Source organism: Balaenoptera ricei, chromosome 21 (genome assembly GCF_028023285.1).
Source record: "Balaenoptera ricei isolate mBalRic1 chromosome 21, mBalRic1.hap2, whole genome shotgun sequence".
NCBI lineage: Eukaryota > Metazoa > Chordata > Mammalia > Artiodactyla > Balaenopteridae > Balaenoptera > Balaenoptera ricei.
In genome coordinates, this window is record NC_082659.1 from 31,059,279 (window position 1) to 31,079,480 (window position 20,202).

At 43.2% G+C, this 20,202-nt stretch overlaps 1 protein-coding gene across 1 annotated transcript in view; it reads right to left on the reverse strand.

Moving 5' to 3' along the window:
• The window catches only part of IDO2 (indoleamine 2,3-dioxygenase 2), a 51,108-nt gene that overhangs the window by 10,984 nt on the left and 19,922 nt on the right, over positions 1 to 20,202 (reverse strand). Inside the window, exons 2-7 of the mRNA XM_059909365.1 lie at positions 20,066 to 20,161; positions 13,117 to 13,236; positions 10,882 to 11,000; positions 9,839 to 9,853; positions 8,316 to 8,415; positions 6,886 to 7,003 (exon numbers count right to left, since the gene is read on the reverse strand). Of these exons, the coding sequence (XP_059765348.1) occupies positions 6,886 to 7,003; positions 8,316 to 8,415; positions 9,839 to 9,853; positions 10,882 to 11,000; positions 13,117 to 13,236; positions 20,066 to 20,161 (568 nt within the window). The remainder of the gene's footprint in view (positions 1 to 6,885; positions 7,004 to 8,315; positions 8,416 to 9,838; positions 9,854 to 10,881; positions 11,001 to 13,116; positions 13,237 to 20,065; positions 20,162 to 20,202) is intronic.

The window sequence follows — 20,202 nt, forward strand, 5'->3', positions numbered from 1 at the left end:
TATTGTTGTATAAAGTCAATAATCATTTGAATTTAACCACATAGTTACCGACCGTCCCTTGTGCTTCATTCTGTCCTGTATTTCTGTGCTTACATCTGGAATCTTTGTACTTTGGCCCAAAGAACTCAAATGAACATTTATTTTAGTGTGGGTCTTTTGGCAATAAGTTTTCAGAGTTTTTATTTGCCTGAAAATATCTTTGTTTTAATTTCAAATTTGAAAGATATTTTGGCTAGGTGTGTAATGCCAAATTGGAAGTTATTTTCTTTCTGCACTTCAGTGGTATCATTCCATTTTCTTGGTTTCTTTTTTTCTGTTGACAAGTCTTCTTATTTCTTTAAAGAAGAGTTTTCTATCTGGATAAATTTCAGGCCATGTGGGAAGAGAAGAACACCCAACAACATGAAGACGTGATTCGGAGAGCACATTAACGTCTTTACGTTAGTCTCCACCTGTCCATCTGCCCTGATCAGAGGACAGAAGGACCAGATAGAACATCAAGATCAGGTCATTTTTCTCCAAATTAATATACAGATTTAATGCAATTTGAGCAAAATTCTTAACAGAATTTTTTGTTGGGATTTGACAAGCTGATTCTAAGTTTATATTAAAAGCAAAGGGTCAAAGACAGGACACGCGCCCCTGGAGAAGAGGAAGGTGAGGGGGATTTTCTCTACCTGAAAATGAGAAATACTATGAAGCTATGGTTCATTTAAGACCGATGGTTTTGGTGTGGGGAAAGACAAACAGACGATGAAACGGAATAGGGAGCCTGGAAAGAGATCCAATCATTTAAGAAAATCTGATGTAAGACAGTGTTAATATTGTAGACTAGTGATTGTTCACAGAAGGGAAATCGAATTTATTTCCTATGTCATACTGTATAGAGATAATAATCATATGTGTATTAAGGGGTGAAAGGTGAAAGACAGACAACATCAACTACAGAAAAAAATGTAGAAAAATATATCTATGACCTCTGATTATGAAATTATATCTTATGCCAGATTTCCTAAAAATAAACTGTTACAAAAGAAACGAGAAATACTTTGACTATATTTAGATTAAGAACTTCTGCTTTCAAAAGGCAGAATGAGACAAACCGCAATGTTTGCAATCCATAACTAACAAAGATCACCCTCCAGAGTGTACCCAAAAACTCATTAAAGGCAATGAGTAAAAGATAAAAGACATTTCCAAAAATAAGGAAAGCCATGCATTTCACAGATCAGGGACACGCGTGATGAGCACGCAGGAGCACGGGCCCTTCCACCCCCATCCCAGACACACAGAGAGTTAACTCATTAGAAATCAGGGAAATGCAAGAGTGACATCATCAGCATGGCAGAATAAGAGTTTTCTACTGTCTTCCCCCCAAAGAACATTGATTTAGACAGTCACCCGTGGATAAGACAGCCTTTGTGGAAGTCCAGGAGTCCAGTGAAAGGTTCCAGAACACCGTTGGAGCAAAAAAAAAAAAAAAAAAAAATCTAAGATTGGACGCACTGAAGAGGGTAAGAAGAATATTTCACTTTACCCACATCACCCTTTCCCCAGGGCAGCACAGCAGAGGGCCATGAGAGACCTTCTTGGCACACTCTTGAGGGTGGCAAGAGTGAGCCTTTGCAGATAGGTAGCAAGCAGGTACAGTGGGACTCTGTGGGATTGGGAGAAAGCAAACACACTTGAGAGTTTAGCACTGCCCTAGGGGAAGCAAAGGAAGAATGTCAGCTCCTGGCCTGGCTTTGCAGGCTCAAAAGAAGGCATGCACGACGATGAGGACTAGGAATTCTGCCACTAGAGGGAGCAAGAAGACTGGAGCAGGTGTATCCATAGAAAGTGTGAAAAAGCCTCAGAATCCCTCCCTACCAGGGCTGATGGAAGGTATTTCTCTCCCTAAACCAGGTAGAGAACATCTATTAACGCGGGGCTGGTGAAGGACAAGAGCCACATAAAAACTCTTGCTTCTGGATCTGATGTGTGTACACTTGGGCCAAGAAGGGCAGTTCCTGAAAGCCAGTGTCATTATCCTACAGGGAGCATAGAAGATCCAAGCAGACACCTGAGTTAAGCCTCCCCCCTTTCCTTCCCTGTGCCTTCCTAGAGGAGTGGAAAAATGGCCCCATGGACGGCAGTTTCTGCCCCGATGGCCAAGCCCAGGTGCACTTAGTGGATGGGTCTAGATGTCTTCCACAGTTGCTGTTGCTATTGTTCAGAAAAACACAAAACATTTTGGTCAAGTATCTTGTTCTTTTAAATCTAAGTGACTCTCAAGAAAAATACAATGTCTGCTTTTGATTAGTCCACTCTCATCTCATGAACATTTTATCATAAGCATTATTTTTGTTTTGCTTGGAAAACCTAAGGAAACTTGCTTTTTCAACTTTTCAGGGGTAGGGATTTAGGTTTTATACTGAGAAGTGGCCTTTAAACAAAACAAAACTCAGCAAATCCTTGCTTTGGGTCAGTACTAAAACCACAGACCCAGAATCACTGCAGTATTTTCACATGACATTATTAATGTTCATTATGGTCATCCCACTCAGGAAGGTAAGGCAGTCAATGCTCCATTACTGACACCTGAAACAAAGCACTGTAGGTGCATAATTGAACTATACATCTGATGGACCTGACCACCAAACTGTGTCTTTCTTGGGTAATTCCCTCTTTTAAAGCCACATATTTCCACTGAATGTCTCACCATCACCTTAAATGTGACATGTTTCAAAGCAAGTATTGTTTCCTTTCCCCGTGTTCCCTATTTACGTTGAAAATCAATCTGCCAACCAAGCAGAACTTGATTCAGTCTTCCAAATAACAGATCTTTGCCAGAGGCCTCATGACTTTTTTCAACCAGCTTTGAAATCATACATATGTATATACCCTTGACCCCACCTCCTGCCTCGGCTCAGCCAATCCTCAGACCTTCTCCTTGGGGAGTCTTGTTTATTTCTCCTGTTGCAGTCACTGCTCCATCCCTTGCCCCATTCCTGGGTTTCGAAGCATTGCTGATAGGGTTTAAGCAGCTATATATGCCTGGATGAGACCAGGGCTTAAATCTGAGTGTAAACAGGAGTTAAGTAGGCGGAGGGTGAGTTAGGAAGAATGTCTGAAGCAGAAGGAATAGTGCGTACACAAGCCTTGAAGTGGAAAAAGTTCTTTTCAGGAACTAAAAGCTAGTGTCAGAAAGAATAAGTGAAGGGAAAGATGATGTGAAATAAATTAAAATTAAAATAGCCTGGGGTCAGTTCATCTTGGGTCTTGCAGAATAGGTTAAGGATTTTGGCCTTATTCTTAGAATAATGGATAAACTAGTGCTTTCAGTTGAAATCTAATGTGATAGACACGTGTAGTTTTAAATTTTCTAGTAGCCATATTTCAAAAGGTAAAAAAAAAAAAAGGAAAAATTAATATCAATACTCTATTTTAGTTAACTCCAAATATCCAAAATATTATCATTTCCGTATGTAATCAATATAAAAATTATTAATGTGGTTTTTAAAAATAATTATTTGAAATCCTGGGTATATTCTTATAGATTTAAAATTTATTTTATACTTAGAGTGCATTTTAATTCGGATGCTGAATTTTCAACAGTTAAATGAAAGGTAATCTTTCTAACAATGAAGCTGTGTCTAACAGAAAAGTATTTGACACTGATTCAGTTTTTCGACTTCAATTTCAATTTGTTAAATTTAAATACAATTAAAAATTTAGTTCCTCAGTCACACCGGCCATATAGCAAGTGTTCAGTGGCCGCGTGTGGCTAAAGGTTACCATATTGGACTGTGCCAAGAGGACAACTGGAGGGTTTTAAGAGTCAAAGTGTTGCAACCGATCTGCACTCCTAAAAGTTGATTCAGGCTTCTGTGCAGAGCATGGATTCGACTAGGTAAAGGACAGATGAGAGAAAGGATTGAGAAGGCCACTGCAGGAGTGCTGGCAGGAGATGAAGATAGCCAGGTGCAGAGGAAGTGATGGTGGAAACACAGGGAAAGGAAGAGATGCCAAAAGTACTCCAGAAAGAGACTTCCCTTTGTTGTAATGGAATGTTGTTTTACTTGGACCTATCCTTCCCTTGACAACAACAACAAAAAGCTGGATAAATGTGAAAACATCCTAAAGGCAATCAAAGAGCTCAAAAGACAGCAAGGAACCACCAAGCAAAAATTGCAAGGGAAAGCAGAAACCCAGGGAGGTAGAAAACAAGACCAGCAGAGAGAGTTTTCCCTGAAATCACTTGCCCATCCAGGTTCGCCAGGGCTCTGGTTTAGTGGCTTCTCTGTATGATGGGAGCCCTGGTCCCAGCTTTGGTGAGGAATTTTGCACCAGAACCTCCTCATATTATCCGCGGAGCCCCAAATGCCTATACTCACAACCTCCGAGTGAATCAGGGCCCCACTGTACCCCCGTTTGCCACAGGAGACAGAATTAGAACTAACTTTGGCACCAAGCCAAAGAGGATTAAAAAAATAATCTGTCCCTGAAAAGTTATGACCTTTTCTTTGGCACATTTTTAGCCCAAGTTCAGTTGTCGGGTCCTTACTTGTTCAACATGATTTAAGATGATGCAGAATTTTAGAGTTCCAAAGAACCAGGAAGAACCAAATACAAATCTTTCTCTCTCCTAGTCCCCAAAACCTGCCTACAAATGATGTTTCAAAGGCAACGAACATTACAAGGTGAACACAAAATCAAGCATAGAAAAAAAAATGACAACCACCGTGAGGACTGAAAAAGAAAGAAAAGGTTAAAAAACAAGAAGGAAACAGAAACCAGTTTCAAATATTAGAATTACCACATCTTTAGGCGTGACTTTGAAAATTCCTGGAAAGGAGGGTTTATAGAGGAAGGGAGTACACAATTCGTGCTAAAGTTTGGCTCAGAAAGAGGAATCGTTGGGTAAGCTCCATCTGGGGGAGGAAAGCAGTGCTGCTGGGCTCTATTTATCAGGCAGAAGAAATTCAACAACCATACACCACAATCAATCACTAAAAAATCCGTGCGATTCCTGACACCTTGCAGTTTTTATTGTTTGTTATCATTTTTATAATTTCACCTTTCTGGTTACTGTGGCTGCATAAAAAACCACTCCAAACTCAGTGGCACAGAATAACCATCGTATTACGCTCATGGACTCAGGGCAGGAATTGGGGCGAGACACAGTGGAGATGGCCTGTCTCTGCTTCACAGTGGTTGGGTCCTCAGCTGAGGAGATGGAAGAGTAACGATGCCTGGAAAGTGGGAACTTAGACTCACCTGAGGGCTTATTCGCCCCTGTGCTAGGTGCTAAATGGAGCACCTACAGTTGGCCTCCCTGTGTGGTTTGACATCCTCATTCACGGCCATGGTGGCCACAGAGTAGATGGACATTTTACACGGTGGCCCAGTATACAGGGTGGCAGCTGCATCACTTTTTCTAGCCTTGTCTGGGAAGTCACCCAGTGTCACTTCCGCTGAGTTCTACTGATCGTGAGCGTGTCACAAGCCCGCCTACGTCACAAGCCAGGACACAGGCTTTGACGAGAGGAATATCCAGGCCACGTTGTAAAGGAGCCCTGAGGATGGATGGTGTTGTTGTGGCCATCTTTGAAAACCGCAGGCTGATACATTCATCTATTTCACTGCAGTGACTAGTAGTGAAACCTTTAAAATACATGATGTCTGTGTGGGAAAATTTGCCTTTGGGGGACACAAGGGAAATCACCCCATCACCTGCCCAGGCCATCAGACCTCCTGCAGAGGATGATCAAGAAAGCATTAGGGTTGGCCTGGGCTGAATAAGTGACTTTGAAAATGAGTGCTAGGGAAGCGTGTGAGAGCCAGACAGGGCTGTGCCACTTTACTGAGACATGCCCCGTGACAGGGTGGAGGGCCTCCTGTGACCTTCCAAACCACTCACTTCTGCTTATTCGTACGATCTGAAGACCTTGCAATGTCCCTCTAGTGGTCTTGACATCCTGAGTAATAAACGCAGGGTATCTTGCAAAACTAAAATCCATCTCACTAAGCTGGGAGAGCTTGTTTGGCAGGAGACCTATTAGTGTGATCGGGAGGACTTTAAAATTAAAAATCAGGGAAATGGGGAGATGTGAGTCAAACGTGTAAAACAGGGACATTGAAATGGAAAGAATACATAACCCTGTGACTTCAGATGGACTTCCCAGAGAGTCTGGGATGACAAAGAAATCTATCCTTTTAATGAAAAGTCATAAAGCTGAGCACCATCCCGTCTCCGGCTCCCTCCCTCCTGTCCTGTTTCCTATAAACACTCTCTTTTTCCAGAATCTGTTTTGTTTTCCAGTGAAGAAGGACTTAGGGAAACTGACACTTAGCTGCTTTTCCCTTGTTAAACCGATCACACCTATTTTCCCCCTTAAATTTTTGAGATTCTTCTGCTAGGGGAAGTTGAAGAGCTGCCCAGACATTGGAAAGGAAGGCAGTTGCCAGAATAATATGTAACCAGTTGCAGGAAGGGTGGGCCCCTTAAGTGGCCACAGTTGTGGTGACCCATCCTGCACCGGCCACAGAGGAGAACTGAAGAAGCCGAGGTCAGTCATGTCCTCTGGTACCAGGGTCACTGCTGGGTAAAGCAGGTACAAGCCATGTTGTGTGCCCCTCCCCTCTTCCCAAGCTTCGTGCAAGACCTCAACACACAAAGAAATACATGACAGCGGAAGAGAGGAAATTAGCCTAATCACAAGAAAATAGAAAGAAAGACTAAATCAGGAGAATATCCCTGCCAACTGAGAGATCATTTTCTAATAGTATGAGCGGCAGTTACCTAAAACAAAGCTAGCACAGCAGTGCCATCTCATGGACATTGCCAACCTCCAGGCCCTTTCTCCCCTGCAAGCGACCCCTCAGCCTTCAGGAGCCCCTTACCATGCATTTGTCCCAAGGCTCTGGTGATGTCCTGAATGGAGATCCTCAGTCGCTGCAGGGCTTGGAGCAGGGAGTCTGGGCTGGGCAGCAAGACGGCATTCACTGCCTGAACAAGGGCCTGGGGATGACATTCGGTGTCACAATGCATTAGCTTTCACTGAAGGCCCGTTGAGATGCAGTGAGCCTCAGAGATGGGGAATCCAGGAAGGGCAGCCCTCAGCCTGCCGGACTGTGTGACAGGGCTCCTCAGGGAGTGCCCCTAAGCTACATTTGCCATGAGGTCCTTCTCAAAGGAGAATCTTCCTGGTCACCTCCCAGATGGACCTGGTTAGGTCTTTCTGGATCTTTCCACTGGCTGATACTTCTTGTGCCTCTCAGGGGCCTCACTCTGTCATTTTCCTCCTTTCTGCTTCTTGAGTTATTACACATGAGGCTTCTTTCTACTCCTGCGTCTTGACTCAGGACGGCCTCACCCCTGAGCTCTGTCTTACAGAAAATCAGAATCTGTGGGGCCCTCAGCTCAGACCCCCCATTCATTAGCAGTCTCGACCTTATCTGAGCTATATTTGGAAGACCAGTATTTTATTCTGTATCTTTCTATGGAATAAACACACGGATGAGAAGTAAAGACCACATAGTTTCACTTCTCAGAGTGCAAGAGGGAGCTCTAAAAATTGTAGCCCAATCTGGCCACCCTACAGTAGATAACAGTAGGCACCCAAAATATGCTTACCAGGGAAGGTGGTGAGGAAGGACAGAAATCTAACTTCAATATCTTCAGGCAGGGCATGGATTCTCTGGCAGACACCTGACCTTTCTGGGACCTGCCTGACCCCTAAAGGAATTCAAGTTTACAACCCCCAGGGCTAGGTAATCTCAAGGATGGTTCACTTTAACTCAGAGCCCTTGTATGGTAGTTCCAGGCATCTGCATATCTCTCTCTCTGTCTCTTGTCTCTCTGTCTCTCTCTCTCTGCTTAATTCCTTTACATTACTCAGGTATTAACTTTCAGACCTGTCATTTCCCTTGGAAAGCTTTGCCCGACCCTTCAAGTCTGAATTAGGTTTTAGACGTCTTTTCATGAAACACGGCACGTTTTTTTCATGTTACTCCCTATATCGATGCACCCTCCTCCACTGGATCCTGAGCCTTTGTGGAAGCCAGAGCAATGTCTGTCTTATTCCCCCAGATCTCCCATCGCCTAGAACAATGCTTGTTTGTTGATGGGCAAACGGTCAACTGCGTGTTTTCAGTAGTTGAGGAAAGGTAGATACCTCTGTGGGCCAGAACTTAAATCTCTTTGCTCAACTAACCAAGTAAGATGAGGCCTATATTGATGAATTCACTGCAGGGAAAGGGCCTGGGTGGAAAGCAAAGCTCAGACTGACTTTTCATTTAGAAAAAAAAAAAGTCTGTGAGTGGGAAGATACCTTAATCCCGGGTACAGCTGCTTTCTCCACCAAAACAGTCACCAGTATAAAACCACGGAGGCTTTCTCCCCCAGGGAATAAGAAAATGGGGTCCAAGTTCCTTGGGAGGGAGATGACCATGTGGTTAGAAAGGTCTGGACACAGTGAGTACGCAGGGCCCAGCGGTGGCCTCGAGTCAGGGGGAACTGTTAGTCCAAGGTGGAACCAGAGGTTGACGTTCTCCTCTCCACAGGGCAGCCCGAGGATGGGCATGTTCCCTCCAACAACATTCAGGTAGGAAAGAGACAGATCTGCTCCAGCCCAAGTTCACCTGAGGACTCCCAAAGTCTAGCATGGCCCAGATGGTCCTAGATCATCGCCGCCCCCCACCCCCCGTCCCCACTCCTGCTGTGGAACTGCTAAAGCACGAGCGGACAAGTAGGGCTGATTCTTTACAGGGCCAGTCCGGGGCCCATCACACCCTTCCTGTTAGGAACACAGTGTCTTAATGCTGCAGTGACCACAGGCAACAGCTAATTCCATGCTCCTTTTTGCCCAAAGAAGCAAAATCGCTTCCCCATTTGCACCCAGCTGGTTAGTCACTGGACCTGGTCCAGAACAGTTTCATACCTCAGGCTGGTGCTCTCTCTAATTAGTCAATTTTCCCCCCAAATTCTGTATTATAATAGTGACAGGTGAAGACTGTTATAGAGGGATCATTCTTAAATGACCTGTTATCACACGGATTCAAATAGCCCAGAGGTGGATCCCGTCTACAAAACATAAAACCTCATTCCATAAATCACTTCTGCCTCTAAAACATGAGAAGACGTGAAAAACAAACACAAAAGATAACTCAGTCAGGGACCCCCGTAGTTTCAGCAGAGTCACATTAGTGTGGGAAATGGGGTCTTCATGCTTCATCTCTCCATCTTCTGAGCTACAGCTTTTATACTGAGCCCCTTTATTGAGCTGAGGTTTGGTGACCGGAGAAGCAGTGTCAACTTAGAGGTTAACGGTGCTCCCTGGGGAAACAGGAGCCTAAGAACATCTGCACCAGACTTGCCCCACGAGCTCCAGTCTATGTAATATTTCAAAGGGATTCTGTAGCTGTAGCAACCACAGCCTGCAATTTGGCCTTTCAGAGAAGTTATAGTGAGACCAGAGATCTTTCTCAGATCATTAGACTTCAAAAAATCACAGAGAATTGGAGAACTGGTGAAGTTTTGGTGTTTTGGGGAGTTTTGGGTTGTTTTTTTGCTCTTCTTACATTGCATTTTACTTGTTTTATTATGTACAAATAGGAAAATGTAGTAAAGAAAATTAATCCCTTAATCTCTACAAAGCAGAGACAACTACTGTTGACTTTTGGGCTGTTGATTTGGGGCACATTTCCTTCTACTATTTTTTCATGCATTTTTATATGTTTTATGTACTATACATACAATGTGGTATGCGTTCTCTTTTTTTGCTTGTTGGTTTTATTGTAAGCTTTTACAGTTAGCAAGGATCCTAAAGTGAATGAAGGATTTCTGAGAACTTACCTGATTTCCAGGGGTCTAGTCCAATTTCAGTTATTGACAAAAGGAAAGAAAAAGAAAAGAACAAATCAGTTTGCAAACCTGATATGCCTTCTAGGGTCACGTGGACACAGGCATGCACACTTGTGTGCAAATGCACGTGCAGACACACACACATCGTGCACAGTTTGGATGTCACGGGTTGTGACTAGACCGTGGGCCTGAGGGGAGCAGAATAGACCACCCCAAATATGCCACTTAGGTGTATTGATTATTTTGAATTAAAGGTACTTGAGAAACAGCAGGTGCCAAAAGGACACTCGGACCTCTTTGTGCCCCTGAAAGTAGGAAATAAATCTCCCATGTGAAGGCGCCCGCCCTGTACCAGGAAGTAGAGAGACAGCCTTATCACCAGAGACAGGAATTCAGGGCTGAGAAGCCTGTATAAACAAACCTTGTTACTTCTTCCCTAGTTAGCTAACCCAAGCCCAAAAGCCTGTGTCTTGTCAATTCTTCATAAATGCATTGCTTCCTCATCTAGAAGATATACAAGCTTCCGGCTTTAGTCGCATCTTCGAGTCTCATATTTTTGTGGGGCTCTAATACGTATAAAATTAAATTTGTTTTTCTCCTGTTCACCTATCTGATGTCAATTTGATTATTAGACCAGCTAAGCAGCCTAAATGGGAAGAAGGGCAAGGTTTTCCTCCCCTACAGTCCTCGGAGTGACAAAGAGGGAGATAGATCTCAACTTACATATCAGCCCCAGAGCATTTAGCCTGTGGCCATCCTGACCATTGATCGTGCTCCTTTTATATACTTGTAATTCGCTGCCCCAATGTTTTCAGAGTGGGTTGAGAGGAAACTCCTGGGAACTGTGATTTTTGAACTTGTGTTCAAGTTCACCCCTTCTTTGGCACCATAAATCAGGTAATAAATATGAACATCTCTAATCACAAAATAGCTGACAAAGCCTGGATTTTTCCTGCAGAGAGAAGGAAAAGTCAAGACTCTCCCTTACTCGGTTTTAATCTGTGCAAATCCCAAGCACCCTCTCCCGCTCTTACCTTCCCGGGTTCCTAGTAGCCCAGTTGGCCAGAACCAAGTCCGAGTGAAGCAGGATAGGAGGGAGCCCCAAGTTCCTGGAGACCTCGACCAAGGGAAGGGCAAGGGTTCTCGGCAGAACCTTGCAGATATAAATCCAGACAATTAGCACATTCTAGAAAGAATGCAGCAGAGGAAGCAATCTGTCTTTTATTCTGGTAATCTTGTGATAGAGCAACGAGCCGGGGATAAAGCTGGAATTATATGAGTGATCCATATGCACACACCTCACTCTCATGTTTATTCTGTTAACAACCTGGTGGATATATTGTTTATGAGTATGGTCTGAAATATATACGAAAATTACAAAACTGGAACACACGCACTTACACATATAGTATAAAATAATCTCTGAATGTTGTGCAGAGAAGAGCCTGAGCAAATGTTTAAGCATAAATGGGGGCTGAGTTGATGAGCAGTGGGAAAAAATCTCTCTCTCTACGTATATATATCTCTCCAGATAAATAGATACATAGAGATATGTAGCTATCTAGATATATGTGTGTTTTTGTGTATAGTCTTAGTTTTAGGAGCATATGCGTATGTGTTTGTATACACACGCGTGCGTGTGTGTGTGTGTGTATGTGCGTGTGTGTGTGTCCTCTCCTCAGGGAGAGGGATGGGAAGGATAGAACGCTTCATCAAACCCAATAACAACTTCAAGTAAGTCACCTCAAGACAGTCCCCATTCAACCCCTGAGTTATCCTAGGACACTCTAAAGAACCCTATATGCCCCCAAATCCAGAAAAACTAACCCGACCCATGGGGGTGCCAGTGGGAGACTCCAACCACGAACAAGGCTAAATTAGTCCAGATCCAAAAGAACATTCTTATGCTTCCTGTCTCCCACTTCCATTTTCCTTCCCCTTAATCTACTCAGAGAAGTCCAGCTTCTGCCTTTGTTTTCCCTTAGATTTTTAGAGAGAGTTGGGACAGAACTGTTTCTCAGGTAGAAAACAATAAAGAGCTTTAAAGAGTTTTCAGATTCAAACCTAAGGCCAACTTCCCTTGGGGGGCAGTGGATGAGGAGGGCAGCGCAGAAGTGAGGTGTCTCCACAGTGAAGAAGTTAAAGGAGGAGATACAAAGAAGGTAAGAGATGGCCCGAGGTGGGGGTGGAGTGTGACCGGGGGCTCCCACCCCTTCCCCTGATTGAGGATTGTGGTTTGGAGAACAGAAGGAGGAGGGAAGCCCATTGGGATGTCCTGTCACATGTGCCTAGATCTCAGACTTTCCAACATCTGACACATGACTCTTTTTAAAGAGTCGGAAGCAGCTCTATGCTTTCCTCTTCTCTCCTTTCTTACTTTCCTTTCTTTTTCTCACTGGGAGTCTCCTGTATTTACTTGAGAGAGAAAAGGCAGAATCAACCAAGCAAACAAAATAAGCACAGGCTGCTGACTCAAGCAGGAAGTACTAGAACAAGGGTAACACCCTAATTTCTGGAGAATGTCCATTTATAAGAAAATAAAACTAATAGGAATTTATACTGCAGTTAGTGAAACAAAGATTTCACATTTCAAGTTTCAGATTGAAACTAAAAAGTTATGAAAAGATTCAGAAGAGACTTACATGAAGTATTAAGAGACACAGACCAATATTTGGTAGATAGCAAGCAACATTAAAGAAAGTAAGATTAGTGTTATAAATGGCAATGTGTGCTTTTCCCCTCTGGGGAAAGAAGGTTACGTTAGTGAAATCAGAAGGTCTGAGTTGTGGTCCTGGATTTTCCACGAACTTGCCGTCTGACCTTGAGCAAGGAATTTAACTCCTGTAGTCCTCAGCCATCTGTAAAATGGGCACAGCATTGCTGTACTTACCTTATGGGATTGTGAACATTGACTGTGATTACGGATGTGTATAAGAGCACAAACTGCTGTAAAATGGAAATCATTAAGTTTTCTAGGACACCTCAGAACGTGCCTTCAAATGCAGCTCTTCACAATTCTTGGAAGAGGGTGGGTGCCAGAAAAAACAAAATTCAAAAACTAATGAGAGGGCTACCAGTTCTAAGGAAAATTAACCTCCTGGCCAGGGGGAAAAGGTGTTTTCATTCAAATGGGCCCTTTGCCCTTCCTTCACCTCATACCCAAAGGAAAGAACAAGAAAGGACCCACTTTCCAGGCAAACAGTGTAGACAGCGTCCTCCAGGTGCAGAAGGCCTGCCAGATGACAAGACAGGTGTCCCTTTGTCCCTACCTCTTTGGGCTGTGCCTCTCCATCCTGCCAGACATATCCCATGGTAATAAAGGTTAGGATCAGATGTGCCAGCCGCTGTTCCCGGTAACCCGTGAGGAACTGACAGTTCAAGAGGGGCATCTGTTCAAGAGAATTTCCAGAGATTACCAGCGGCAGGGGTGTGAAGGGTGTAGGGGTTCTGTGGCTTGAAGGGGTTATATTTCAGTGACGGGGACCCACATACCCCCCTTTCTGCCCTGATCTTAGGACACTGTGGTAGAGGAGGTATCCCAGATGATATTGTTCACGAAGTACCTACACCAAATTGGCCCCATGGTTGTGCCGGACACTGGTCACCATCACTGACCGCTTGGTTAGAGTGTTCTAGAATAACTCAGTCCCGAGACTGACAACATTTATTAAACGGGAGTCTCCCGGGGCAACTTTTACAATCCTGCCTTATCAAAGCACCTCTGCATAACGGGTACAATTTAACCCTAATAACAGCCCTGCTGCTGTGGGCGTTACTGTCTCTGTTTACTCCGTTTAATTCGTAGGTAAACGAGTACACCGGATGCCAGTGGAGTTAGGAATCCGATCAAATCCCTTACCAAGAGGTTGTTCGGTTCTCGTCCGAACACTCTCCGTGACCCTGTGACCTCTCCACGCCCGCTCCCTCCCTGTCAAGATGCGTCATAGCCAGGTGTAAAGTTGATGTCGTTGAAAGCAACACCCTGTACACAAGTTAGTTATTACTGACAGCCTTGTCTAAGCAAATATTACCAGTTTCTCAGTTTTGCCCCCGCCAGCCCTGCCTGTCTTGGTTGCTGTCAACTGCCTCTGAGCTCCAGCTTCCCTGTACCTCCCCCTCGGCTTTCCTCCGTCCCCTATCCCTTCCCCAGCTCTAGACACAGTCTGATCTAGTTCTTCCCAGGTGCCCCTCTCCAGGGTCCGAAGTGCCAGAAGGGGCGGCGGTGGATGTGTGTATCTCTATAAGCTCCGGGCTCTTAAACAATGAGTGACAAGTGGGCTGGGACCGCGGTTCCCCACGCCCAGCGCCTGGCATCCGGAGCGGCAGCCTCCCCGATGGGAATCCTTCCTCCCCTGGCCCCTAGGGGGCAACCTTTCTGAGTCTGTCCTCACTGTGCCAGACTGCTTATTTCGCCCTTAAAATTGGCTCTGAGATAGAATCGCGAAAGTTCTGTGCCTTAGGGTGTGTGTGTGTCTATTGGAGGGATTGCTGAGACGTTGCATTTTAACAGGAACTAGCCTGAGAATTATAACCACAGTTACAATATATTCAGTTATTTCTTCAGTACTTATTCTAAGGCAATTACTAAAGTGTCCAAGGCATGGTGTGAAAAGCGTCCCAGGCAAGTTGGTACTCTATCTTCCCCCAAACCCACAGGCCAAAACTGAGGGTCAGAGAGGGTAAGATATTTGCCCAGAGCCACAGAGCCAGGAAGGGACTGAGCCAGGGTGCTAGTTCAGTTCTGCTGACCACAGCCCTGCCCTCTGAAGTCAGCACTGCCCGAAAGAAATATGAGAGCCGTACTTGTCATTTTACATTTTCTATCAGCCACATTTTAAAAATAGCAAAAAACAAAAAACAAAAAAGCCCCGGGTGGAATTAGTTTTAATAACATTTTACTAGGTCAATGTATGCAAAATGTTTACACATAATCAATATTAAAAATATCGAGATTTTCATCCTCTCTTTTTATAGTAAGTCTTCAAATTCCAGTGAGTATCTTACATGCCAATTTGTCCTGGCCACATTTCAAGTGCTCAGTAGCCATGAGTGGCTACTGGCTACCTACAATGCAGCCTCAAGGTAAAGGAATAAGGTCCCAAGATGTTCTGGGGTCACCTTCTATTTTTCCCTGTTCCGGATTTATAATCAGCTCTTTCTCCGAGAAGCCCCAGTTCCATTTCTTGGAAAAGAGTTCCAATAAATGGACACTGGGTTTGCTCTTTGCTACTGGAATGCCACTGTTTCTAGATCCTCACAGTGGGCAAAGCTAGGAAATGTGTGTGTGTGTTCTGTGTGTGTGTATACACATATTATGTACACATACATATAATGTTTGTTTATCCATCTATATATGCACAAAATGTGTGTGTGTGTATGCATATATATATATATATATATATACGTTTTAGCATCATATGTATATATGATGCTAAAATGCTAAACATGTCAGACGTCTCCAACTCTAATCTGGTGTCACAGGTTGATCTTATCTTTCCCCCCTTGCTAACTTATAACTTTCATCTCTGATGGTGAAATATTATCCACCATTCATTTACTTATTTATTCATCCTAACATTGGGTTGGCCAAAAAGTTCGTTTGGTTTTAAGTACAAATAAAAGACATTTTTCATTTTCATGAAGAACTTTATTGACCAACATATTCACTAACCGAACGAACTTTTTGGCCAACCATATATATATATATATAAATGTCACATGAATGGAATCATACAATATGTAACCTTTTGGGTCTGACATGTTTCATTTAGCAAAATGTATTTAAGGTTCATCCATATGGTTGAATAAATCAATAGCTTATTCATTTTTGTCACTGTATAGCGTTCCAATGTACGAATACAGGAGTCTTCGTTCAGACTGCTGGAACAAAGTACCATAGACTAGATGGCTTATAAACAATGGAAATTTGATTCTTACAGTTTTGGAAGCTGAAAGTCCAAGATGAGGGTGCCAGCATGATTGGGTTCTGGTGAGAACCATTCTGCTGTCTTCTTGCTTCATCCTCACGTGACAGCAAAAGAGGGCCAGAGAGCCCTGGGGTCACTTTTATAAGGGCATTCATTGCATTTATGAATATCCCATTCCACTTTCATGACCTAATTACCTTCTGTGTTGGTCAATTTGATGTGTCAACTTGACTGGGCTAAGGAATGCCCAGATACATTATTTCTGGGTGTGTCTTTGAGGATGTTTCTGGAAGAGATTCCGGAAGAGATTGGGAGACCGAGTAAAGCACATCACCCTCACCAGTTCGGGTGGCATCATCCACCCTGTTTAGGGCCTGAATAGAACAAAAGAGTGGAAAAAGGGTGAATTTGCTCTCTGGTTTAACTGGGACAGCCATCTTCCCCCAACATTAGCACCCCTAGTCCTTGGATCTTCAGACTCGGACTGGCAATTGCACCACTGGCTCCTCTGGTTCTTGGCTTTCCTGGGCCTCCAACTTGCAGGTAGAAGGAAGATTGTGGGACTTCTCAGACTCCATAATCATAATCATGTGAGTCAATCACTCCTAATAAATCTCTTTCTATATATCTCTGTATCTCCCATTGGTTCTGTTTCTTGGGAGAACCCTGACTAATACACCTCCCAAAGGCCCCACTCCTAACAACATCATGTTGGGGATTAGGATTTCAACATATGAATTTGGGGACCACACAAACATTCAGGCCATTGTACTCAGTTTAACCATTCCCCTGTTGAGGGACACCTTGGTGGTTTCCGGTTTACGGGATCATTTACACACAAGCTTTTCCATGAACATAAATTTTCAGTTTATTTGGGTAAATACTTAGGAATGTGATTGCTGGGTCATATGGTAAGTCGATGTTTGCCTTTAAAAGATTCTGCCAGACTATTTTGCATTCCCATCAGCAAACTGAAGTAGAGTCTCTTTTGGTATATAGCCTCACCAGTGTTTGATGTTGCCAGAGTTTTAAAAAAATGTTAGCTGTTCAAATAGGTTTTAAATTGCCTTTTAGTACTTATTAACATAGATACATAGTCCTATGTTTCTCTGTAAGTCACCTAGTTTCATTTTTCTTCCTTCCTGATTAAGACTTGCAAAACTTTCCTCTTATTCTAGAAACTCTGAAGTTTCACCAGGATATCTATGGGTGGTCTCCCGCCCCCATTGTCTTTCTGATAGAAATACTCCAATCTTTCATAAGATCTGAAAATTTTTGTTTTTACGTGTTTAAAGCTTTGCTTTTTCTTCACCCACACTAGTCTACTTGTGGGACTTCTATTTTGTGGAATTTAGATGATCCATTTCTCTTTTTCATATACTTTTATTTTTCTGATGCTGGCATTTAATTTTTGCTTTCTGATTTATAAAACCGTTTCAAGGAAGTCCCTAAATCGCCATTATTTTTCTATAATCAGTGTTTCCCTCATTTATTCGGGTTGATATTGAGCTTTTTGTTTATTTCTTTGCTTTCCAATAGTTCCTTTTACAGAGCAACTTTATTTATTTTTATGAAGTACATATACTGAAGACATTAATTCAATTTTTAAAAGCACTGATCTCATCTTTTGGCTTCTGTCGGAGACCAAATGTCCTGTCTCTCCCTCGTCCTTCTTGACTTGCTTATTCTCTTCATATCGTTTGGTCATTTGGGGTTATCCATTCGTGTTCAGGAATGGAGGCCAGGGTTATCAGAATTAGTAAGTAATAGAGCTTCCCTTATCATGTTTCCAGAATACTTGCGAGCTTCCTGTGAGCCCATCAGTTGTCTGTAGTGTTTTGTCCCAGAAGGCTGGAGAAGGGAGACCCTTCCTGGAAGAAGATGGTTGAGTCTAAGCCAGTTAACAAGTTTTTGTCTGCCTTCTTTTGTTTTTTACCAACATACGGATAGGGGCCTTGGGGGCTTTCTTAAGAGTAAGGTGGTTGGCCTGGAGGTACTGTGAGATTAGAAGTGTAAATTCACTTTCTGTCTTGTCTGTGCCAAGTAAAGGCCTCAAGAGGACAAATGTCTTAGTCTGTAGCTCTATGTGTGGTCCTGGAAGCCATAGTATTTGCTTCTCATGACGGTTTTCCAATTGATTCAGTCTCCATCTGTGGTGGTGAAGTCTAAAGAGTGGTTCTATCCAGTTAGTTGTTTTAGAACTAATTAGAAGCATAGGGACTGGCCACGGCTGTTATATTGGTTTCCTAGGGCTGCCCCAAAGAAGGAACACAACAGAAATTTGTGCTCTCACAATTCTGGGAGATGAAAGTCTGAAATTAAGGTGTTTGTGAGGTTTGTTCCTTCTGGAAGCTCTCAGGGAAGAATCTGTTCCCTGTTTCAGTCCAAGTTTCAGGTGGTTGCCAGCAACTCTTGGCATACTTCAAGGGACCGTAGATACATCACTCCAGTCTCTGCCTCCATCTTCACATGATGTTCTAACCTGTGTATCTGTGTCTCTGTGTCCAAATTCCCTTCTTGCTCTAAGCATGCCAGTCCTAGCGAACTTAGAGTGCACCCTAATACAACACACACGACCTTATTTAACTTGATGACATCTGTAGAGACCCTATTTCCAAATGAGGTCATCTTCACAGGTTCCAAGACACAATTTCTGTAGAGAAACTATTCAACACAGGAGAAGTATCAGGGGGATTAATTCCACTGCTGTACTGAGCTGTATCCCCCATGCCCATGTTTACAGTGACCAGAAATTAGCTGGACACTCCTGGCCTTTCCTCGTTGACACTTAACATATGAGAAGCACCAATTCAACAAGTTCTTCACTTCGTGTATGGAGGTTGAGTTACATAAAGCCCGAGGAAAGCCTTGTACAGAGGACTGTGAAATTCACATATTGAACTTGAATCTACCTTCCTGCAAACTGCCCCTTGCCTCTGTGCCCTCTTACTCTGAGATGGGAGAGGGAGCCTCAGGTGTCTTCCTTTTGCTTTGGTTGAATGCTTGGCATGGGTACAATAGACTCATTTCTGGATCTGATATAATTTGATTAATATGGTACAAAAGTCCTTAAGGGTTTTATTCCATCATTTCTCTTGTTTTCCCTCACTCAGATATCTCCTTTTTTCTTCTTTTTGTATTTCTTTGGTCATATTAATGAGACTTTAGGCGGCAGGAAAATAAATTCTTAGGCTTAGTTTCCCATCTTCATAGACACTGAAGACAGTGTCTTACATCTCTTGCAGGGTTTTAAACCTTGTGCTTGCACTTAGCAGACATTCCATAAGTATTTTTAAATGAATTTGTAATTATAGACATGAAATATGCCTAAGTCAGTGAAGGAGAATTTTGGAGGGGAAAACCTCTTATATGTCTAAAATCACATGGCACGCCAATTGGTGAGATTAAAACAGATGGAGAAGAGACGAGAGGGATATATGTTTATATGTAAATATATATATCAAACACGGTTGTGTGGCAGGAAATACAAAAGCACTATTGCAAAAGTCATTTAGTTTTCACAACAATTCTAGGGGCCGCGAATTTCTCCCATTTTATAAATATGGAAACAGAATAAGTAACTCGTTAAGTCAAAGTTTATAGCGACTAAGTGATAAAACCAAGAGTCCAACTCAGGTCCTCCTGAGTCAAATCTATGTTCTTCCTATAACACCTTCTTCTTATTCCTGTGGGGTCATGTCAGTTCTCCCAGGATCAAGGAGTTTCACCGTTCCTTACATATTTTGGGGAAACATTGCTCGTCTTGTCTCATATGTGGCATTTACAGACTTATCAATGATTTCTGAAGAATCCGCCAACCCTGACTTTATAACTGGGAAAGTGTCTTGACTCAACTATTCTGTGAAACACCGACAGTAAATCAATGTGGCTTCACTCATGGGGAGGGGAGCCCTGACCATGTGGCTTGGCGTGAGGGCCCTGAGAATTTTCACGCCTGTCCTTCCCCAGCTAGGTCTTATTCATTGGTTTCCTGACACCTCTCGACCAGACTGTCTTCCTTGTTTAAACACATGCTTGTTGAGTGCTCACTAGGTTCCAGGAACTGTTCTGTGCAAGCTCTGGAAATCTTAGGGAAACACACTTGTCACACCAGAAGCAAGTGTCACTCTGCTCATCATGAAGGGTGAGATAGTTTTAGTTTTGTGGATTAAACTCAACAGCAGTGATTGGTCAGCTGACCCACCTCCGCAATGCTGAGAAAGGAAAATGGCGTGAGGATGAAAATAGGGTAGTGAGAAGGGGTTAAGGAGAAGAATACAAAACGTTTTACCTCGTTCACTTGAGCTCGAAGCTGGCGACTCCCAATCAAGTGAGGAAGTCGGTTGGCAATTTCCATCCAAGGTCTATAGTGATCAGGGAGTTCTTTCTGCATTCAAAAAATAAAAATGTCTCAGTATTTTAGACCTC